This window comes from Ambystoma mexicanum, chromosome 4p (genome assembly GCF_040938575.1).
Source record: "Ambystoma mexicanum isolate Mex_15411 chromosome 4p, UKY_AmexF1_1, whole genome shotgun sequence".
NCBI classification, from domain to species: domain Eukaryota; kingdom Metazoa; phylum Chordata; class Amphibia; order Caudata; family Ambystomatidae; genus Ambystoma; species Ambystoma mexicanum.
Window position 1 is genome coordinate 1,236,788,209 of NC_090927.1, and position 21,031 is coordinate 1,236,809,239.

The 21,031-nt window shown below is 45.6% G+C and overlaps 1 protein-coding gene across 3 annotated transcripts in view; it reads left to right on the plus strand.

The window, feature by feature from the left end:
• TRIM67 (tripartite motif containing 67) overlaps positions 1 to 21,031 on the plus strand; it is a 480,288-nt gene that overhangs the window by 279,913 nt on the left and 179,344 nt on the right. For all 3 annotated transcript variants that reach the window (XR_011260520.1, XM_069606899.1, XM_069606900.1), the window contains exons 3-4: positions 13,328 to 13,450; positions 14,769 to 14,879. Coding sequence is in view for 2 of the 3 variants with exons in the window: in XM_069606899.1 (XP_069463000.1) it covers positions 13,328 to 13,450; positions 14,769 to 14,879 (234 nt within the window). In the remaining variant the exon portion in view is untranslated. The remainder of the gene's footprint in view (positions 1 to 13,327; positions 13,451 to 14,768; positions 14,880 to 21,031) is intronic.

A 21,031-nucleotide genomic window follows, 5' to 3' on the forward strand; every position in this document is an offset into this window, starting at 1 on the left:
GCGGTTGGTGAGCACTGTCTGCCCTTCTCACTACCTTAAATGATTTGAACATGGGCCATGAACTTAGGTCAAGAAGGATGCAGTCTATATGACGCCTGCCTTGCCCACTTTTAAAGGTCACCTATGCTGGTGTGTACCCTCCTGTTCTACCATACATGCGCTTAGGTTCAATGAAGCCCATGTCCGTGCAACATCTTGGGTGCATTTATGTTGTCTTTGTGGCTTTGATGCCACAAGGTCAGACATGTCCCATGCTTCATCTTCATCCTCTATTAACCCAGCCATCGCCAACAAAGGGCTCATATTTGAGGTTTAGGTTTGTTTGGTGGGTTTCTAACCATCTTTCAATGAACCCTTTTACACAGTTAACTGTTGATAACCCATTCCCCTTGTTCGGTCTATTATACAAATTTGAGAGCAGAAATTCAACCTCCCCCCCCTCCCCGACCACTATCCGAAGTTGCTGGATGTCACTGTTGTTACAATCTACCACCTCCATGGTGGAGATTAGTGCAGAATACTATCCAGATTGCCAGCCCTGCACTTGACCTACCCCTCGTCCCTTGCAACGCTGTGATATCGTAGCAAGCATATCCCTGGAATAATGTTGGTACAGTTGCCCAAGTTTCCTGGAATGAACGTAGGAATGCTTTCCATGAATCATCTATTTGGTGTCTTACCAAACCAGCTACGTGCCACGACAGGAAATGCACTACGGCAATAGCAGAAGCCCCACCTATGTGGATGGCTCTGGGTTCACTAACTTTCACGCAGTGCACCAATGGTCAATCCATGCCCTCAAGCCATACGCCCAAGTCATTTGATAAACCAGTCATACACTAACCTGGTCTTCAAGGTCTACCCTCTTGTCCTACCAGCAGGGAATCTCCTTATCTCTTAGGCCTCCCTACCTCAGAATCATTGGATAATGGGCTGCTACTAGTGTCCCTATTTGGTCTGGCTCTGATTTCTATATTAACCCCATCTGGGTGGTTTTATCTTTACTCCACAATACCAGCCCCTCCACCAGATGGATGCTCCTAAAATATAACTGTATGAAGTCTCTCCCAATGTTATCTGTAGCTGGGTAGCGAACGCAATCCACTATATCTTCCCGAATTATAGAACAACATCCCCTCACATGTCTAACCAAATGCGTGACCTTGTTCAATAGAGTGTCTTTATGTTCACTATAATTCTGCTTTAATTTTGGTACATTTCACTATCTATACATAATGTCCCCTCCTTGATCTTTGACTATTATGATTTGGATGCATGTTTCTTCCCTTCATGCCCCTAACCTCCACCCAGAGCTACTCGGCCACTGTCCAATCATCGGTTGTCTGTTTATGTGTCTTATGTTTGAGTCACTGGGGGCTACTAACTTGGTTGGGGTGCATTTTTTGATACATCATTTTGAATTGCCTGACTGATTTTCACTTCCAAGCTATTCTTAGTATGTTGCTGGGAATTCCCAGCAGCTTCCTGGCCAACATAATTCTCTTTTGACAAGCTAACTTTGGTGACAAAACATGCATCCCGAATAGTTTATCCTTGATATGATATGATATGATATGGCATTTGTAACGCGCCTATACACAAGTGTTTCAAGGCGCGACGAGGCGGGGGGGAGGGGACGAGGGGAGACAGACAACGATCCTACTAGGCCAGGTGTCATTCAGATCGCGCAAGTGCAAGGGTAGACGGGAAAGGGAAAAGTGCAAGGGGGAAAGGGAGAACGCTAGGTTTATATCTGTGGGAATGTTTTTAATGACCTTCATCATATCTAACGCCAATGTAACATGACTGCTGCATATGCAGTCCTCAAAGGATTGAACAGAGTGTTCCATTGTATTTCCTCCTCTAAGCATGTACTATTACCCGGGTTACTCGACAGGTGCATCAATCCGTCGTTCATTGCCCCCCCCACCCCCCACCGGCACCTTCAAGGCATCACTATTTACCTCCCATGGTGCTGAGATTAGGTCCCCCTCTATTAAGCTAGATTGTAGGTATGCCTTTTCACTCAATTTTTGGCCCATAGCATTACTGTTACCGCACTGACTAGGCTCTAGTGTCTGGTATCTATTAGTGGTTAAAACTGTTGGATGGTAGATTATCCTTTCGTCTGTTGCCAGATTGGGGCCCTCTTCTATAATATGGTCCGGACGGATTATGTTTCTTTGCATTTCCACAGGAATGCTAAGGTTCCCATGCCTCACCTGTGCAATCTCTGAATACATAACTAACTGCCTAACCGCCATCCAACACTGGAAGTCTCTAGGCTCCCTAATGCTTAACTCTGCAACAGCCGAGTCATCTTTCTCCCGGCTTCCAATGCCATCCCCACTCCCATTTCCTTCCCCCTGATGTCCTTACCCCCTGACCCATGGCTGGCAACATTGGGGTTCTCCAGGGCAGTGACCCGAAACTCTACCAGTTCATCACAGCCACAGCCACTTAGGAGGGTAGCCAGACTCACCTGCCTAAGCATTCGAAAAATCTGCCCAATCTTCACACACTACTCAACTGCTCAAACTGTACCACTGTGCAAGCCTACTTCATTTTCTACACCACCACTCTTTTGCTCCCCTTAACATAGACCTCAACATTGTGGCACGCACCCCTTTCATTCTACCCAGATCCCCACCCACCTCTACCTACCAACCCCATGATGGATGGCTTGCCATGAAAAATCGCTTTCTCTTTAAATTCCTGCTATTCTACTATAAACTGGTCCACCCCCAGACTAGCTCACTGAATGCATTTTATGTACTCTCACTCTCAAACTCTTCACGACTCTTCGCAACCCTTCACTCCCCTGCCCCCGTGCCTCCTCCTGCTTTTGCTCCTTTTCCCTACTTTTTCCACTCCACTGGAATGTTTTCCCACTGGCCATTAAACCTGTTTCTTCTGTGGAACTCTTGAAAACGAGGATCAAACAACACCTGCTAGCAATGGAAGGAGACACCTAAGCAACACTCCCTACCCCCCTACACCCCTTGCCAGCCAAACAAACTGCCCAGTCCGCCTCTCCTGCTTTATGCCCTCTGACTACTCCATCCTGATTTGTAAATATGTCAATTCTAGCCTTCGGCTCTCAGTGTTTAAAATGTGGTGAGGACCTCCAGTGCCTGTCCCAGTCGCTGGTTTATGGTATGTCAATGCAACAATGCACCTATATGAAGGCATCTCACCCTGGGACCCATTTTGCTTTCTGTTGTTGCCTACTTCGTAAGTCATTTATCGTGGAAATGACACCACGTTCTTAAATCAACAAGAATACATAGACAAATAAAAAGAAACAGTGATGACTGCTATACTTATTCGCCTCCTTTCTGAACTGGGGTATTCATATGGCGTGCAGAATGTCACTTTTGTAGGGCGCAGAGCACGGAGGACAAGCAACGCGCTTCACATAAGCTGGACTGCAGATCTTTGAACCTGTTCCCTACCCAAAAGAGACCATCAACATTCGAGAGTGACGTAAGAAAAAATATGTCTGGAGAACTGTTGTGCCAATACCAGATAGGGAAAATGTATTTATTAAATAGTTTTCAGACGTATTCCGATTAGATACTTAATTGTTTTATTTTGCAAAGTAGCATAGCCAGTTCTTGATCCAAGTTAATAGCTTTATGACCAAATCTTAACTTACCACTTGTTTAAATGTGACTTACGGAAGAAAGAATATTTTTTCAGTTTTGCTTCTAGTAATAAAATCATGACTAAGAAAGAGACCTATGCTTACTATGATTCTTTCCTTTGCAAAAGACCCTTAATGGAAACATCTCAAATTTAAGTTCTCATATTGCTATCATAAGTTTGTGCAAAATCTTCAATAACCCTCAAGAAAACCCTCTACACGTTTCAGCACTGCCATGTGGCTCAACAGGAGGGAATGTTCTCTTATTCGCATCTGTTATCCGAAGCTGTTCTCTGTTTTGTCCATTGAATGATACTTTTGACTTCTTGTTTAGAGTTCCTTTGGTCAATTAGCTCCATATATGGGCACTGCTGGCACTCACTTGTCCTGGGAGCTTGATCAATCTCTCCAGTGTCGCCTGTGTTTATTTCACGCCAGTTGCCCACTCCTTCGGAAGTGACGTGTACCTTTATGGACAGACACGCTTCCTGTAGATAGCTAAGTTAGGACTTTCAGGTTTTTCTGCAAGTCGGTAAGAAGTTGCCAGACGTGCTGGATCCCATGAGCGCAGAATCCTTTTTAATTAAAGTAATGTAAATATTTCATTGTTTTAGGTTAAAACCATCAAGAAATTCATCCTGTTTCCAAGTACTTATAAAAATGTAAAACAGATTAGTCAGCCCAAAGAGTTCTACCTAAAATGTTCAGGGAGAGTACATCACGTGATCAATAGGTATTGTACGATCGGACCGAAAACAAAGGTCCGACCGTACAATACGACCAAAAAATGCTACCACCAAAGGTTCGAACACCGAAGTTCGAACCTTTGGTGGTAGCATTGCAGGTAAGTAAAAACAAAACAAAACTGCAGGGGCTGCGGCTGTGATCCCCGCAACACCCCGCTCACTATACTGTGTGGTATAGTGAGCGGGGTGTCATGGGGGACACCTCCGGAGCACACCCGTGAGAAAACAAAAAACAGAGGCTGCAGGGGTGTCCCCCACAAACCCCCGCTTACTATACTTTATAGTATAGTGAGCGGGGGTTGCGGGGGAAACCCCTGCAGCCCCCGTAGTATGTAAGTGTGTTCGCATGAGAAAGGTGCAAACTTTTGGTAGTTCGCACCGTTCTCGTGCAAACTTTCTGGCCGCGGCAAGAGCAGCCGCGGTCGGATCACTTAGAATCGATCAATAAATAGTAAACACTATACAATTAGAAATAAGATGCATCACGATATTCTGGGAACGTGATCAGTAAATGGATAGGTGTAGGTAAGCTTGCCAGTGATTGTGCACTCACCCAGTGTTTTTTTGTTGTTGTTGTGATGTTGACCTCTGCTTATATAAACTTGTTTTGTGGCATTGCCACTTTTCACATACCTCATGAACCGCCGTTAGCTGGAAACAATTTTCTATTATTGATGTAATGGTACTCAACCAGGGTCGGCCTAGGCCATAAAATTGTCTCGAGCACCAATGAAAAAGTGGCCCACAGTTGCAAATGGCAATTCATTCCTTTCATGACAGACTGTTTGAATAGTACCCAAGGGGGACTTTTTTGATAAAATGTGATTAAAATTATGCATTTTAAAGAATATTAATTCAGCAACACCGGTCAAAACTATTAGCCGCATAGTGAAGTAACTCATCAAACTGACCCCCAATCAGCCAAAAAAGTGGCCCACTTTGACCCAAAAAACGGACCCTCACCCAGCATTTTGAGCGTTTTTTGGTTCAGCCATTGGCCTATTGCCCTATAGGTCAGTCCGAGCCTGTACTCAACTTATCGATCTCTGGAGGGGAAGGTCTGAGTCGGCCCTGCCCAAAATCAAACTTTCAAAGTACAGGCCTTGCCCTGCTCCGGGAGCAACTGCATAACCTGTGAGCTCTCCACGCTGAGCAAGTTTAAGCTCTTAATGCACTTAATGATGTAATAAGGAGTGCATGATGTGCAGTAACACATTTATAATGCATAACAAGCCAATATAGTAAAAGAAAATGTTTTTTGTAAGTCTTAATCCTGGTTTCCTCTCTTTTGATGTGCTGTTGGAATGGGCGTTATTATCAGCCCCCTGAATTGCACTGAATGTGTTGCCCTTGGCAGATAGGTGTAGGAATCGCCTTAGCCCACATTCCAATCTGTAACTACAGGTTGCACGCGGCTCTCTGAAGCGAGCGCTTAGTCTCCATTTGAGCCATAACATTGGGCTTTTAGGGTGCCTCATTTATTTATTTATTTCTATATGGCTCTATAAGAACCTTTACAAAATACATTATACAGCAGTAAACAATCATTATTTTACGATCTGCAAAGGTGATACAATTTAAAACCTCTGCATATTATATATCGTTCAGCTTTGTTTCATTTAAACACACACAGCATCCATTATAAAGATTATTAAAACCTATACTATTATCATTCATAAAACCCAATCAGTTCATAAATCTAATATCAAGTGACCCTAGTTCTCTCCTGGTAGGAGTCTTAAAATAGTGTGCCGTAGGCGGTATAAATCGGTCTGAAGACTCACACACTCGGTATTCAGGCCTACAGCCCAAGATTTCAGGGTTTGTTTGTTGGTTTGTTTGTTATAAATTACCCTACTGTAATTTCTAATGTACACTGTGCTATGATGCAACCTCGTGACCCTACTGTAATTTCTAATGTACACTGTGCTATGATGTAACCTTGTAAGTTTCGCATTTTCTTGTCATTGCGCCCTGCTACCCTTGGGTCTGGCGCGCACAAAAAATGAATAAAACAAACAAACAAACAAACAATGTTGAACTCATGGACCTTATGTTCTCTGCAATGCATGGCATTGCTCGAAATCTGCCGCACGGGCACCCCTGTGGCTGCCCGGCAGATATGCCACAATGCGTTATGTCAAATGACCATTCATATCTGCCACTATGGTCGAGCGAGAGAGGATACCCTGTCCTTTCAGCAGGGCTCTAAAATCCGGGGCTACGCTAATGTCGGAACTGTCGGACTCGGGGCTAGCTAGCCTTTTGGTTGTAGCCAGGGCCATTTTAGGCACTTTTGGGGCCCTGGGCACGGACATCTTTGGGGCCCCCCTCCACTAAACCAAAGGAATGAAGGGATCAAGAATAATGGTTGCGCCCCCCACCCGTCGCGCTCACAAGCTATAGGTTGAAATGCTGTCTTGCAGCATAATAAGCCTGTTTACTCCCTTTAAGTCCCCTTGCCCTCTTCATTCTTGCTCTAATCAGAATGATAAACAAGTAGCATTTGAAGAGCAACATTAGCAGTCTACGAAGGGGTTACTATTCTAGTACATACTGGATACTTTTTATCAATAACATCCAGGAAGGTAGATGTAGTATTAATGCAGGCCTGTATGTAAAAGATACATGTAACCCATAATAGACAGAGAACTCATATTAGCTGCCTCACAGAATTCAAAACTGCTCATGCATGGATAGAGACCACCAATTGGAAGGAATGAGAACGCTACACATACCATAGCATGGATAGTGGAGGCAGATTAGAAGCTACCAGGAAGGTGCCTTTATCCAGATAGACTGAGACTAGAAGTGGAATATGGTTTTCAAACAGTGTTGCCAATTAGATATCAAGAGAACCAATGCCTGTGGTGTGCAATATACATATGCTCACTATTAACACAGTGAAACCATGAATAAGGCTTTTATGAAGATCATACCATGAGAAGGAAATCACTCGACAGGGCTGACAATTTTGAAAGGTTTAGGGACTGGCAATATTGAGAGGTTAGGCAATACAAGGTTAAATGAGATGCCCAGGATCACACATTGGTTAAGAGGTGAAGCTGGAATTTGTGCAACTATGCAATTTCTGCATTTGAACACTTTCTTTCCCAGTTCTTACCATGAACTAAAACAATCTCATTTTATAAAAAACGGACTTGGAAAGTATACAAATCACATTACCAAACATGACCATTTTAAAACAAAATATTATAGAGGGGTATTATGCAAAATGGGAATGATTCTAGCTTCATTCTCTCCATCATCAAGGGAAGTATATAAGAATCAGCATACTAATCGATGGGATTAAACAAATTTAGTTTGGGTGTGTCTCTTGCATTTTAAAGCTTTAAATACTTCCAAAACAATGGCTTGTGACATTTTCATTTATAAACGTGCATAAAAACCTTTGACGTTTACCAAAAAGGAAACCGTTTTTTTGTGTGAAACAAGCAGGCCTTTAAATATGCTTGCCTGAGGCCTGCAACATATGGTCCACTCTCTTCTGTCTACCAACCCTTCCACCCAAATGGCCTACGTAAGAAGAAAGATCAAGTAATGGGCTAAGCGATACCAGCAGCATGCAAGAAGGCACACCTCACAGAAGACAGCACAGTAATGTAAGATATATACTAGATGATTTGATCAGGATCACTGTATCATCTCCAGGCAAATCCAGGATACAAGCATGAACGCTGTTGTTCCATAGTAATTTGGATACTTATTCACCTATTGGACTAACAGTTTATGCCATCGTTGGAGGCGATTGCCTAGGTTTTACAACACTCCTTCTGAACAAACCAATTTCTAGACCTTCACCATACAGATGATATGTTAGTTTTTATAGCTACCCCTATCTGGTGCAGGTACATTGCCGATAATAGCACCTGTTGTGCTACAAGACCAAGTACATATGCAGGCAGGTTTATAAACTTCAGACATAGGAAAGGCTCAGGCAGAATTGCTGGAATGTGATATTCTAATTTAGCATATGAACACATCTTTCTGCAATGGGTGCTTCACACACTGAGCTAACTTTTGAACCATTGTGGCTCTCAATTTATCAATATGCTTTTCACCATTGCCTATTGCACATAATCAACATAATTCCTACAGGAAGGAACGAATGCTACAGAGTTGTGCCATAAGGAACACACAAACTATGTATACCACATTGAACACAGAAAGCAATACATGATGAATTGATCAAGGTAGAATGCACTTGCCAAAACAGAAAGGCACCCCATAAAATAACCTGCTGACGTGTAATATTTAAGACTGGTGAACAATGGAATCTTACTTCTTTAGATCAGGCAGCCTTGTGGGGCCCCCTCCAAGGTGGGGGTCCTGGGCAAGTGCCCCTTTTGCCCTCCCATAAAAACGTCTCTGGTTGTAGCCCCTGAGATTCTACCCGGGACTACAACCAAAAGACTATAGCCCCCTCAGCTACCCCCCTAGCAATGCCTCTGGCTCTGGGTTTATCCAAGTAGGTGTGTGCAGTCGCTTAATTCACTGCACACCCCCCTCCCCCCGAAGAGTCAGGCCAAGCATGCTACCCTGATGTAAAGCCAGGCTGAGCCGCTCCCACTTCACTGCCTGGATGTGTTCCAAGAGCCTCTGGCATAGCTCTGAGAGGTTACAAGGACCACCCGCTACACAAAGCCCACTGGGCGTGGGTTCCTGAAAAGGCCTTCAGACCCTCTTTTCTCTCCATGGGGGACATGTGCTACAGTTTCCGTCTCCTCTGGTTGTGGCTCGCCTGGGGGGCTTGCTCTACAATCAGACCGTGCGCTCGGCTGCGTGTGAATTCCCGGGCGGGAGCACTTTTGTGCAAATGAGGTAAGTACCTATTTAAAATGCACAGGTGCTAGAAATGCTCTCGTGCATTCCGTATTCTGAAAGAATCAAAACTCTCCTTTGGTAATGCCAAAAACAATCGCCATGCAGTGCAAATGTAAAAGAATTGCCAGTTGTGCAGTTGATATTTCTGGGGTATGTGTCTTTATCGCCAAAGACCCCATGCAGACAATCCACCATTCAGAAGAGAGCTCCACAGAGATGCAGGGTCTGCATCAAAAAACCTATGCAGAGAAGAAGAATTAGATATGTATATGGCGCTTTTCTCCACAGCGCTTTACGTAGCACCTATTTACATACATTATTACCCAATCGAAATTGGTACTAATTTCGTCGACCTCGGAAGGATGAAAGGCTGAGGTCGACCTTGCCAGAATTTGAACCTGCGACAGATCACAGCAACGAGTGCTTAACCCGCTGAGCCATCTTACCGAACTGCTAGGCGTTCTCTCTTTCTAGTCCAGAAAGAAGGGGATGGATGGCGAGTGATATCATGGGGCGATTGTAATCCCTTAGGTGTATAGGGCAGCAGAGGGGAACATAACCTAGGTATGGCGTGGCTGAACAAAAGAGACAATAACATACAAAGTTTCTGGGGCGGCACAGGGTTAACATACGCGGAGTGTCCGTTACGATAAGGGTGGTAAGTGGCACTGCAGCCCAGCAAGGGGTTGGGGGGCAAAATGAGTTACAGAGGCAAAAATACCCGGGAGTAAACACAGCATAAACAGAGCAGGTAACACCATCATTCTCTATTGTGATAATAGTTTTTTTTCTGTGCAAAACGTGAGTACTGCTGTTGTTGATATTCTCTACTGGTGTAATGCACTAATACCCGTTTTTGCACGTTGCTCAGGCTCGGACTAGCCTTTAGGGCAATAGGCCCATGACCGAACCAGAAACACAAAATGCTGGTTTGGTCCAGTTTCTTTCGGTTAATGTGGGCCACCTTTTTTGGCCAAAATTGGGCCACTTTAATGAGTTAAATCACTCAGCCACTAGTAGTTTTGAGCAGTGCTGTTGAATACATTTTCTTTAAAATGCACAACGTGCATTACACGTTATCAAAAAACTCCCCCTTGGGTGCTATTCAAACAGTGTCACAAAAGGAATGAATAGCCATTTGCAACCGTGAGCCCTTTTTTCATTGGTGCCCGAGACAATTTTATGGCCCAGTCCGACCCCGACGACGTTGCCCTGTTATGGATAGCTTTGCGCGTTTGACGGGTTACCATAGAAAAGCTCCTCTGCGTCATTAGCAACCGCAGAGGTGTGTGTGTGAGTTTGTGTGTTAACAAAATGATTTACTTTATTGTCATGTACAATGTTCCATGAGGGTGGAGTAACACCTATTACACGTTTATGGCAAAGTAGTGGCATTTCAGTTGTAAGTGATATTGGTTTTGAAGTCTTTTGGGAAAGCAGTGATTGTGAACTTCTCACCGCTTTTTATCAAGTGCTTGATGCTTCATCTTCGGTATTCGTTTTTTGAACATGCTAATATCAACTTTGGATTTCCAAACGCCTGTTCAACCTTTCACTCATGGACCCTTTTCTTTCCCCTATCACCCTTTCCACCTGTGGTGTCCCTCAAGGCTCTATCTTCTCGTATGGCTTTTCAACATCTACCTGGCCCATCTGATCTCCTCCTTCTCCCCTCACTTCCAGTGTTATGCAGAGGACACGCAGCAGCTCTCCTTGAGGCTTTCCTCTTCTGCCTCCACTTGCTCCTCTCTCATCCCTGATGGTCTTACTGCTATTCAGTCTTGGTGTGTTTTCAATGATTTCTTCCTTAATGCCAGTAAGACTGAGATCCTTCTCATCAGGACGCCAGCCCACACCTTCCCTCACACTGTCTGGCTGCCCTCTTTGAGTCCCCTGCCCTCGCCCTCCTGTGAGGCAAAAAACCTTGGTGTCCTCTTTGACTCCTCTCTCTCCTTCTCTCCTCACATTGCGGACCTTGCCAAGAAGGGAACTATCGGCTGCACCTCCTGAGAGGCATTCTCCCTTTCCTCACCTTCCCTCAGAAACTCGATTTCTCTAGAGTTCTGGTCCTCTCTAGGCTGGACTACTGCAACAGCCTCTTCCTCAATCTTCCTTTATCCTCCCTTTGCCCTCTTCAACTAATCCAGAATAGGACTGCAAGACATATCCTTGGCCTCAAACCCAGGGAATGCATCTCTCCAGCACGTATGTCCCTCCGCTGGCGTCCTTTTTGCTGCTACTATCAAATTCAAGACCCTTGCATCAACTACAAGGCTTTCTGGGGCCTGGGACCCTGCTACACTCAACTCTCCCTAAATACCTCCCTGCTAGAGCCCTTCTGTCTTCTAGCTCCAACTCTCTGCAGATCAGATGCTTCTCTAAGCAAAGAGTAGGGGGTAGATCTCTTTCCTCTGGAATGGTCTCCCTGCCCCTCTCAGGCTTGAGCGGGGTCTCCTTAAATTCTGGAAGCTCCTCAAGATCCTCCTTTTCTCATCTTTATTCCCTCTCCCCCTCCCCTGCTAACTCCTCCCACTGTCGCAGTGACTGGCTGCCTGGTTCCCTCTGAGTTCTACAGGGCTCCAGTCATCCTCGCCCAGTCCACTCCCCTCCCTCGCCCTTAGCATGTGGACCCGCACAGCTGCAGTCCCAGGCACTTTCCTTCCTGGCCTCCCCTGAGCACTTGCTCCTGCTCCTCTTTACCCTGCTTTCCCTTCCCACCCTAGAACTTCACTCATTGCGCAGACCGGCGCCACCCCCCCCCCGCACTTCTTGCTCTGCACTTGCATGACCCAAATGTCACAAGACCTAGTAGGACCGTTTTTGTCATTTTCTCCCTTGTTCCCCCTCCCCCTTTTTTGTCCTGTGGTGGCTTGAAACACAATTTTTTGTATAGGTGCCTTACATATATTCATTACATAAAATAAATCAAATAGAAAGTAAATGTCACTTTTCCAGAATGGGAACAAATCCTCAGAGACTTGTGCCAAGTGCATCTTCTAAGTTTAATGACAAATAGCAGTGTGCCCTTCCGATGACACGTGTTTCGGCGGTTTGCCTTTATCAAATCTGGGCAAATTTCTCATGGGTCATTTGGTGTTCAATGTTTGCAAAGTGAAATTTATAATGGGTTTGATCACGTTACTTATGCTGTAATCATATGTATTGGCTCTTCTGATTCATGGAACCATGCAAAGTGTATTTATGCAATGCAAAGTCAGTACAAAGTCAGCGCATAGTAATTTTTACAGTACAAAAATACACTTTGCACGGTTCCATGAATCAGAGTTTGTGTCGGCAGTGCAAAGTCACTTTTCAGCAGTGCAAATTCACTTTGAACCGGGCAAATATTCCATTAATCGGGCCCAAAGAAGCTCCTTTTAAATTGTGGCTTAATGTGAACGGTAACCTAAAGGCCTTGAGTAAGGCTTTAACGCCTTTCATTCGCGTCCACATATTCAATCATTTGTTTGGCAGAGAGAAAGGCCAGAATGCAACTTACGTGTTCTCCACCTTCCTTCCTCTCCATCATACATATGCTCCAGCATTTACGCCGGCATTGATTTTTATGCGGGGGCAAATGCCTGAGATGCATAAAGCAGGTGGGCCCCATAGGGATCAATTGTATGGGCTGGCTGACTGCCATGATCGCATTGCAGGCAGAGTGTACAATTACAATTAAACCCTGCCCGCCATGCGAGCATGTCAGGCAACATTTAATTCTAATTGCAATTGTGTCCACCGCTTGCCAAGTGATCATGGCAAACGGTTCTCACAATTATTATGCAGCGGCAGCGTCTACTCACTTTGCCCAGCGGAGTGCAAAAGTGCAGGGCAAAAGGGGGCGTTACATCATTGATGAACATGAGCTCCTAAGAAGCCATGTCAATAGACTAGTCTTGGTCATCCTTATGTATCCCTAATATTAATCTGTCTATGTATTATTAGTGACTTTGATGGCAAATAATGGCTTGAATGGGTGTCAGTGGTAGTCCTTCATGAGCCCTGCGTATGCTAAGCATGGGGACACATATCTACAGGTCATTGTATCACTTTTTTATAACTGTATTTCTTTGTCCTGGTTTACCTTTAGGAAAATGGCCTTGAGTACGAAGCCTGCCTTGTTGCACAGTGTGACGCTCTGGTAGACGCCATGAATCGTCAAAAAGCAAAGCTTCTCACAAAAGTAACAAAAGAACGCGAGCATAAGTTCAAGGTGAGTGTTTGACTGGCTGCTGGGTCAGTTCTGACGTTGCGAAAGAGGCTGCTTCTCTTGAAATGAGTCCGGCACTGAGAACATGCTTCCATAGCACGCATTCAGTTCTGCTGGAGCATGCGCAGCTGTTAGCCAACACAAAAGGACAACGACAACTGTTATTATGCTGTCAAGGTTAATCACATGACAGGTGCACATACATTCGGCAAACTGACTTGCTCAATTCCAGAAAAAGAGACACATTCCAGTTTGGTGATTTTTCATTGCTCACTGTTCTTTCAAAGAATGTCTACTAATGGAGTAGGTGTGATATCAATACATATTTTTTTTAATTTAATATAGCTGGAGGTAAAGGATTATGGGGGGGACACAATCGTTTTTTCTCTCCAAAGGTCATGACAGCTAGCAGGGTCTCCAGCTACCATGAACTATTGCATGTAGATAACACATCCTGACAAGGAAGAGTTTTCAGGATGTTGGATTTACCATAAACAATTTCACAATGATTCAAAAAGGTGTGCCCATTTGGGAACGTGTGCCCTGCTGACATCAGGGGGGCATGCACAAATAAGTCTAATGTGGTGTGCAGCTGTTCTCCTTGGCCTGTAGGATCCAGCTCAACTCACAGGGCTGGTTGGACAACACTGGGTGGGGGTGGAGGGATAGTACTGTATTTCAACTGAGAATAGTAATGTTACATTGTAGTCTGCACATACAACTCATCTTTGGTTACAGGTACCCGGATCATGTTTTATCAATACAGAGAACCACCTTTTAAGGTTCTGGCTATTATCCAGAGGACCAGAGCCCTCCATGAGGTTGGAAAGAAGTTCAGGAAAAGTGAAAACGGGGGATTCAGTTGAATAGAAAGCGATCTCTTCAGAAGACAGAGTCATGCTGCACCTTAACACCTGTTATGTTATGGTATTTGGCATTTATATAGCGCTCTATATATCATTGGTATGACCTCAAAGTACTGGTAGGTTGAACGCCCTCGGGGACCGTAGTCCATTTCAGTTGAGAATGTAAGGTGTCATAGGGTGCTTGGGTGCACCAGTTATGTATTACAAAACTACACACACAGGCACGCACACCCATGCATGCGCACACACAGACAAATCGTTTCTAGGCTCAAGGGGCAGCGCTGTTCTAAGTGTGATATGACAGAGGGGTTAATTACACACCATGTGACATTACCCACTTGGCCCCAAAATCCTGAAGACCACCGAGAGACGACATACCGGGTTTGCTGCTGAACCGATCCAGTTACCGCAGAGCACTCATAGAGTCTTCCACTTGCACTCCTTTTGTTTTCCAGGTTGTTTGGGACCAGATTAATCACTGTACCCTGAAGTTACGCCAGTCAACGGGGCTGATGGAGTACTGTTTAGAAGTCATCAAAGAAAACGATCCCTCAGGTTTCTTACAGGTACGTGGTGACTGTTGAGGATCAGGTGAAAATCAGGATTCACTGCATAAACCATGAAAACTCTTTGCCTTTCAAAAAGAAATATTATTTTGGATTGTTTGGGTGTTTGGGATTGTATTGAAAAATGCTTATTAAAAGGAAATGAGGAACTACCCGTAGACTTTAAAAATATAATAAATATAGTTTTAAAATACTTGTTTGGTTTTAATAGGTTCCATGCGAGTTTTGAATCAATATACGTTTATAATTGATGTACAAAAGGTTTCATTAAACCGAAATTGACAGTAAAAAAAAATCAATACCAATACCAGCGACACCATTTTGAATTAAATTTGACAGCAAAAATGGGCAACATACAGAAATGTGTCTGAACTGTAAGAAAATGGCGTTCCTAAGATGCATTTCTAGTGTAGAATATGTTTTTCCTGTCTGCAGAGCTCAGGATATATTGTGGCCATTGACCATGATTATTTTTTAAACTGAAATGTATCGGTTTCTGAGTGAAAGGCAAGAGGTGAATCCCTACAAATGCATAGGAATGTATGTGTGTTGTTGCATGCAGCACATGTGCCTTTCCGCCACTTTGCAGAGGCTTGATAGGCATTGGGTACGTTTGCGCTCAAACTGTACTGTGCAGCCCCTCCTCTTTCTTCCAACTATCCGATGCTGCCCCTATGGCACTCACCATCCCCCATATCTTCTCTTACTGCTATACTATCTCCTATCTCTTTCGCTCACGAAGTCTGGAAGAAAAAAGCTTTAAAAGGACATTCTGACACTACCTATCGCAGACACCTACGTCAGCGCAGCTTCCAGACAGGTCTTCACTGATATCCTCTTTTTTTTGTTCAGGGTCCTCAACACAACCTCCTCCTCTTTAACCGGCACATGCCGTCTCTCATTAACCTCCTTCCCACACCTGCTACTGCTTCTTCCACTCTCTCTGTCCCCCACCTCCGGGTGGTGTACCACGCCCCTGTACCCCTCCTTGGAAAACCTTCAAAGGTGGAGACCTCTTGCATCTAGCCACGCTTAATGCTCGTTCTGCTATCAAACACTCTGCTGATATCTGCCTCCTCCTTGAAGACATTGACCTCGATATCCTTGCTCTTACCGAGACGTGGTTCAATGCCACTCAGTCACTGCTGTTGACTCCCTTGTCCCTGATGGCTATAAAATCATCTACAAGTCTCGCCCTAACCGTGCTGGTGGTGGGGTTGCTCTGATCTTCCCTGAGTGGGTCCCTTCTTCCCTCATACCCACCCAGCCTGACTCTTCCTTTGAGAGCCTGGTTTGCAAGCTGGTCATCCGAAAGAAGTGGTGTTTGACAAACATATTAGTAGGGTGTTTGATTGACTGCCGTCAAAGAGCCAAGGGTTGGTGCAATGACATTGACAGTTCCCAGGATTGGGTCACAAGGGACCTTGGACCTTGCTTCTAAGGTGTGGAAGGTTTCGGTAAAGTCAGGCCTTTAAGCAAATTACTCTTTGAAGATGATATTTTACAAGGATGCTGTGAAGGCTGGCAGTCTGGGTGGGTCCTTACTTTGGCCGCCAAAGCATTTCAGATGCAAGGTAAAAGTAGCCTGAAGGTTTACTTCTCATTCTTCCTTCTCCCACTTCTATTTGGCCCTCAGATTGATAAGATGATGTTTGTGCTGTTATTGTAATTGATGCTTTTATGAATAAATGAAATGAAATGTATTCAAAATAAAGCTAACCTGTGAAACTAGGATCTTCTGTTCGTTGACCTCTAAATCTTGTCGAGTGTGTAATAAGTGCCCAGGTTGCTTAGTTTCCAGGCCCTTTGCCGCAGTAGCTATTTCTCCCCCCTACTAACCTCATTTCGATGGTGCCGCCGCCGCAACTGCTCCTTCCGCGCTGCTCCTGACCGCCGCTATGGAAAGGGAAGAGGGGCTCAGTACGGAGCCCTGCCTTCCCTTTCCATTTTGGCCATCTTTGACCAGTCTTTTTGTTCCATGAACGGGACGCCTTGCGGCGTCCCCTTCACGGAATGAAAATACTTTCAATTATCCCTGTCCCAGCCGCGGGAGGGGTGCTAATGGCATTAAGCACCCGTTCCGAGAGCTGGAATGGGTGGTAATTTCCTGGTGCCCTCTTTATAGGCCCTCGCTTCGCTCAGGCCTATAACTCGGGTTGCCAGGCCGTTACCACCCATTACCACCCGTTCCAGCCCTTGGAACGGGTGCTTAACGCCACATGAGAAGGTAGCACTCATTGCTTTTCACAATGCCTGCTATCTGCTAGGAGAAGCATGGGTCAGCATTGAAGCACAGTATGAGTGCTGGACTCATGATTCTTGCTTTCTCTAAAGTTGTAGCAACAGCTCCTAGGATCTACAGCCAACCACAGGGTATGGACTTAATGGTGGTCATGCCTGTCGTGCAGATCTACGATTTTGCCCCACTTCAGCACAGGTTATTTTTCTTCAATCCAGTGATGAATGTCTTGCAAGTATTCAGGGATTCTATGAAATAAGTCTGGATCTTTTTCTAGGCTCAGGTTGGGTTTGTGTTGCATTAGCATATATTTGGAATGCAGCTGATGAAGAGTGATGAACTCTTCCAGTGGCTGCAAATCAATGTTAAATATACGTTGACATGTACAAAATACAGCTACCAACTTCATATCACATCAAAATGTATACATCCTTTTTGATACCCCCCTTGCAAATTATCTCCTAATATGTTTTTAATTTTACCAACCAACAATTTTTATAGGTTTTGATGATGGTGTCTGTTTTGTAGGTTTTGATGATGATAGGTAGGTTTTGATGATGATGTCTGTGCCTGTTTGGGCCGAGGATGGCTCAGAGGGCCCCCCACGTTTGTGCTCCCCTGCAGCACCAGGCATGCAGCCTGTCACCCCGCGAACCTGGTCCTCTGCACCTCCATGGAACCCGCAGAATACTTGTGAGTGATGGCTGAACATTGTCACTTCCTCCACTAAATACAACAACAGTTGAACCAAGGTGTGCCTACACCATTCTGCCTTCCTTGCCTTACTTATTCTCACTTATTCCTTCTGTCAGCACATTTTGTGTCTCCTTTTGAAAATTCGAAGCCTGGTGTGTGTTTTTAACATCTTTGCACCCTTTTGTGAACTGCATTTTTGTGTATCCTTTTGCAAATTCAAAGCCTGGTGTGTGTTTTTTAAACATCTTTGCACACATCTTCAGTACTAAAGTATTCCCAGTGCACCTGCTCTCTCTTTTTTTTATTTCGCCTACTAGGCCGCCTGGTAAGTTTGCGCTCGAACTGTGCTGTGCAGCCCCTCCTCTTTCTTCCAACTATCCAACGCTGCCCCTATGGCACTCACCATCTCCCTTATCTTCCCTAACTGCTACACTATCTCCTAGCCTCTCTCTCTCTCACGAAGTCTGGAAGAAAAAAGCTTAAAGACATTCTGACACTAATCCTGGCCTACCTATCGCAGACACCTACGTCAGCGCAACTTTCAGACAGGTCTTCACTGATATCCTCTTTTCTGTCCCCTCTCCCGATCTATGGACTTCTCATATCATCTCTACTCTCTCACCTCTCGCATCCTCACCCATTAATGGTGGCACTAAATGAAGAAGTCCTCTTGGCGGACTTCGCATCATTCTGGTGTATCATTAATGTCTATCACAGTGGCACTATCTTGGTTCAGGGTCCTCAACATAACCTCCTCCTCTTTGACCGGCACCTGCCGTCCCTCATTAACCTCCTTCCCACACCTGCTACTGCTTCTTCCACTCTCTCTGTCCCCCCACCCCGGCTGGTGTACCACACCCCTGTACCCCTCCTTGGAAAACCTTCGAAGGTGGAGACCTCCTGCATCTAGCCACGCTTAATGCTCGTTCTGCCATCAAACACTCTGCCAATATCTTCCTCCTCCCTGAAGACGTTGACCTTGACATCCTTGCTCTTACCGAAACGTGGTTCAATGCCAGCTCAGTCACTGCTGTTGACTCCCTTCTCCCTGATGGATATAAAATCATCCCCAAGTCTCGCCCACACCGTGTTGGCGGTGGGGTTGCTCTGATCTTCCCTGAGTGGGTCCCTTCTTCCCTCATACCCACCCAGCCTGACTCTTCCTTCGAGAGCCTGGTTTGCACGCTGGACATCTCCCCCACCTCCTTTCTGACCATTGCCACTATCTACGGGCCACCTGGCTCCTGCACCCTATTCATCTTTGAATGGGCAAATCCCCCCTCTCCCTCCATAACAGACTCAACCACTGACTCTGCTCTCAGCAACCTCCATCTTGCCATTACTAATACCCTTGACATTCTTGCCCAAGTTATAAGGATCCGCCTGAAACATGCCTGCAAACGTAACACCTGGTACGACTCAGAACTTGAAACCTTGAAACGCAAGTGCAGAGCTGCGGAATGGAAGTGGCAGACCTCAGGCTCACCCTCTGACAAGCTGGCCTGTCGCCTGCTCCAAAGGCAATACCGACTTTCCACCTGCACCAAGAAAAGGGCCCACATCCAGGCTTGCATCTGTGGTGCATCCAACAACACGGCTGAACTCTTTAAAATCTGCATGGAACTAACCAACCCTTCCATAGTCTCCTTCTCACCTGTTCCCTCCCAGGCCGTCTGCAATGCATTGGCCACACACTTCACTGCAAAAACGGAGGACATCCTGAGCACTCTTGCGTCCCTCTCCCCATCTCCTTACCCCATCACCCTGCCTCCTATAGCCTCCCATCCTCCCTTTGCTTTACTCTGCTCCTTCTCACCTATCACACCTGAAGAAGTCACCAGAGTTGTCCGCTCCTTGAAGGTCAACTCCAGACAGGTTTCCCCTCTGCTCCTCCACAACCATTAAGGACAATATTGTCTCTCTTGCCCCTGCACATGCTGATTTCTGAAACCACTATTTTTCTACTGGATCTTTCCCCTCCTCCCTTAAGCAACCCCTTGTGTGCCCCTCCTGAAAAAACCTTCTGCGGACCCTTCCTGTCCAGCCAACTACCGCCCAATATCTATCACCCCCTTCCTTGGGAAACTCTCGGAGAAGCTGGTCTTCCCCCAACTGATCCAGCACACTGAACTTGTTGGTTGCCTCCACGACCATCAATCTGGACTCCGAGCATCCAGAGGCACAAAAACTACTCTGCTGAACACGTGAGGAACTGCTTGCATCTCTTGATTCCAACTCTCCAGCTGTTCTCATTCTATTTGACCTCTCCTCTGCATTTGATACCGTCAACCACTCCATCCTCATAAAACGGCTACACAATTCCCTGGGTATCTCGGAGTGGGCACTGGACTGGCTGACCTCCTTCCTCAATGACCATCCGTCCCAGGTTATACTGGACTCTTTCTCCCCCCAGACCTCTATCACCACCTGTGGTGTGTCCCAGGGGTCTAACCATTCTCTCTGGCTCTTTAACACCTATCTTGCACCGCTTGAACACCTAATTTCCACATTCTCCCCTAAATTCCAGTGTTATGCAGATGTCACACAACTCTTCTTCAAACTTCCCTCTGACCCTCTCCTTACTTCCTCCATCATTCCTGACTGCCTATCTGCCATCCAGTCCTGGTGTACTTCCAATGATCTCTGCCTCAACGCCAGCAAGACAGAGATCCTTCCTATTTGGACTCCTGCTCCTTCTTGCCTTCCCTCACTCTGGCCATCTTCTATGGGCACTCCCCCTTCTCCTTCATCTGAAGCCAGAAACCTTGGAGTCATCTTCGACTCCTCTCTTTCCTTCCTCGCTCACATTCTGGACCTTGCCAAGAAGGCCCACTTTCAACGTTGCCCCCTCAAAGGAATTCTTCCCTTCCTCACTTTCCCCTAGAAGCTCAATGTCTCTAGATCCCTGGTTCACTCTAGGCTAGACTACTGCAGTAGCCTTTTCCTTAATCTACCCTCTTCTTCTTTGCAACCCCTCCAGCTAATCCAAAATAGGGCTGCAAGACTTATCCTTGGCCTCAAGCCCAGGGACCACATCTCTCTAGCCCTAAAAACTCTCCACTGGCTCCTCGTTACTGCAAGGATCAAATTGAAATCTCTCTGCTTCATCCACAAAGCTGTCTGCTACAACTTGCTCTTACTAAATACTCTCCCTCCAGAACTTTACATTCCTCCGGCACCAACTCTACGTGTGTCAAGCGCTTCGCTAAACAGCGAG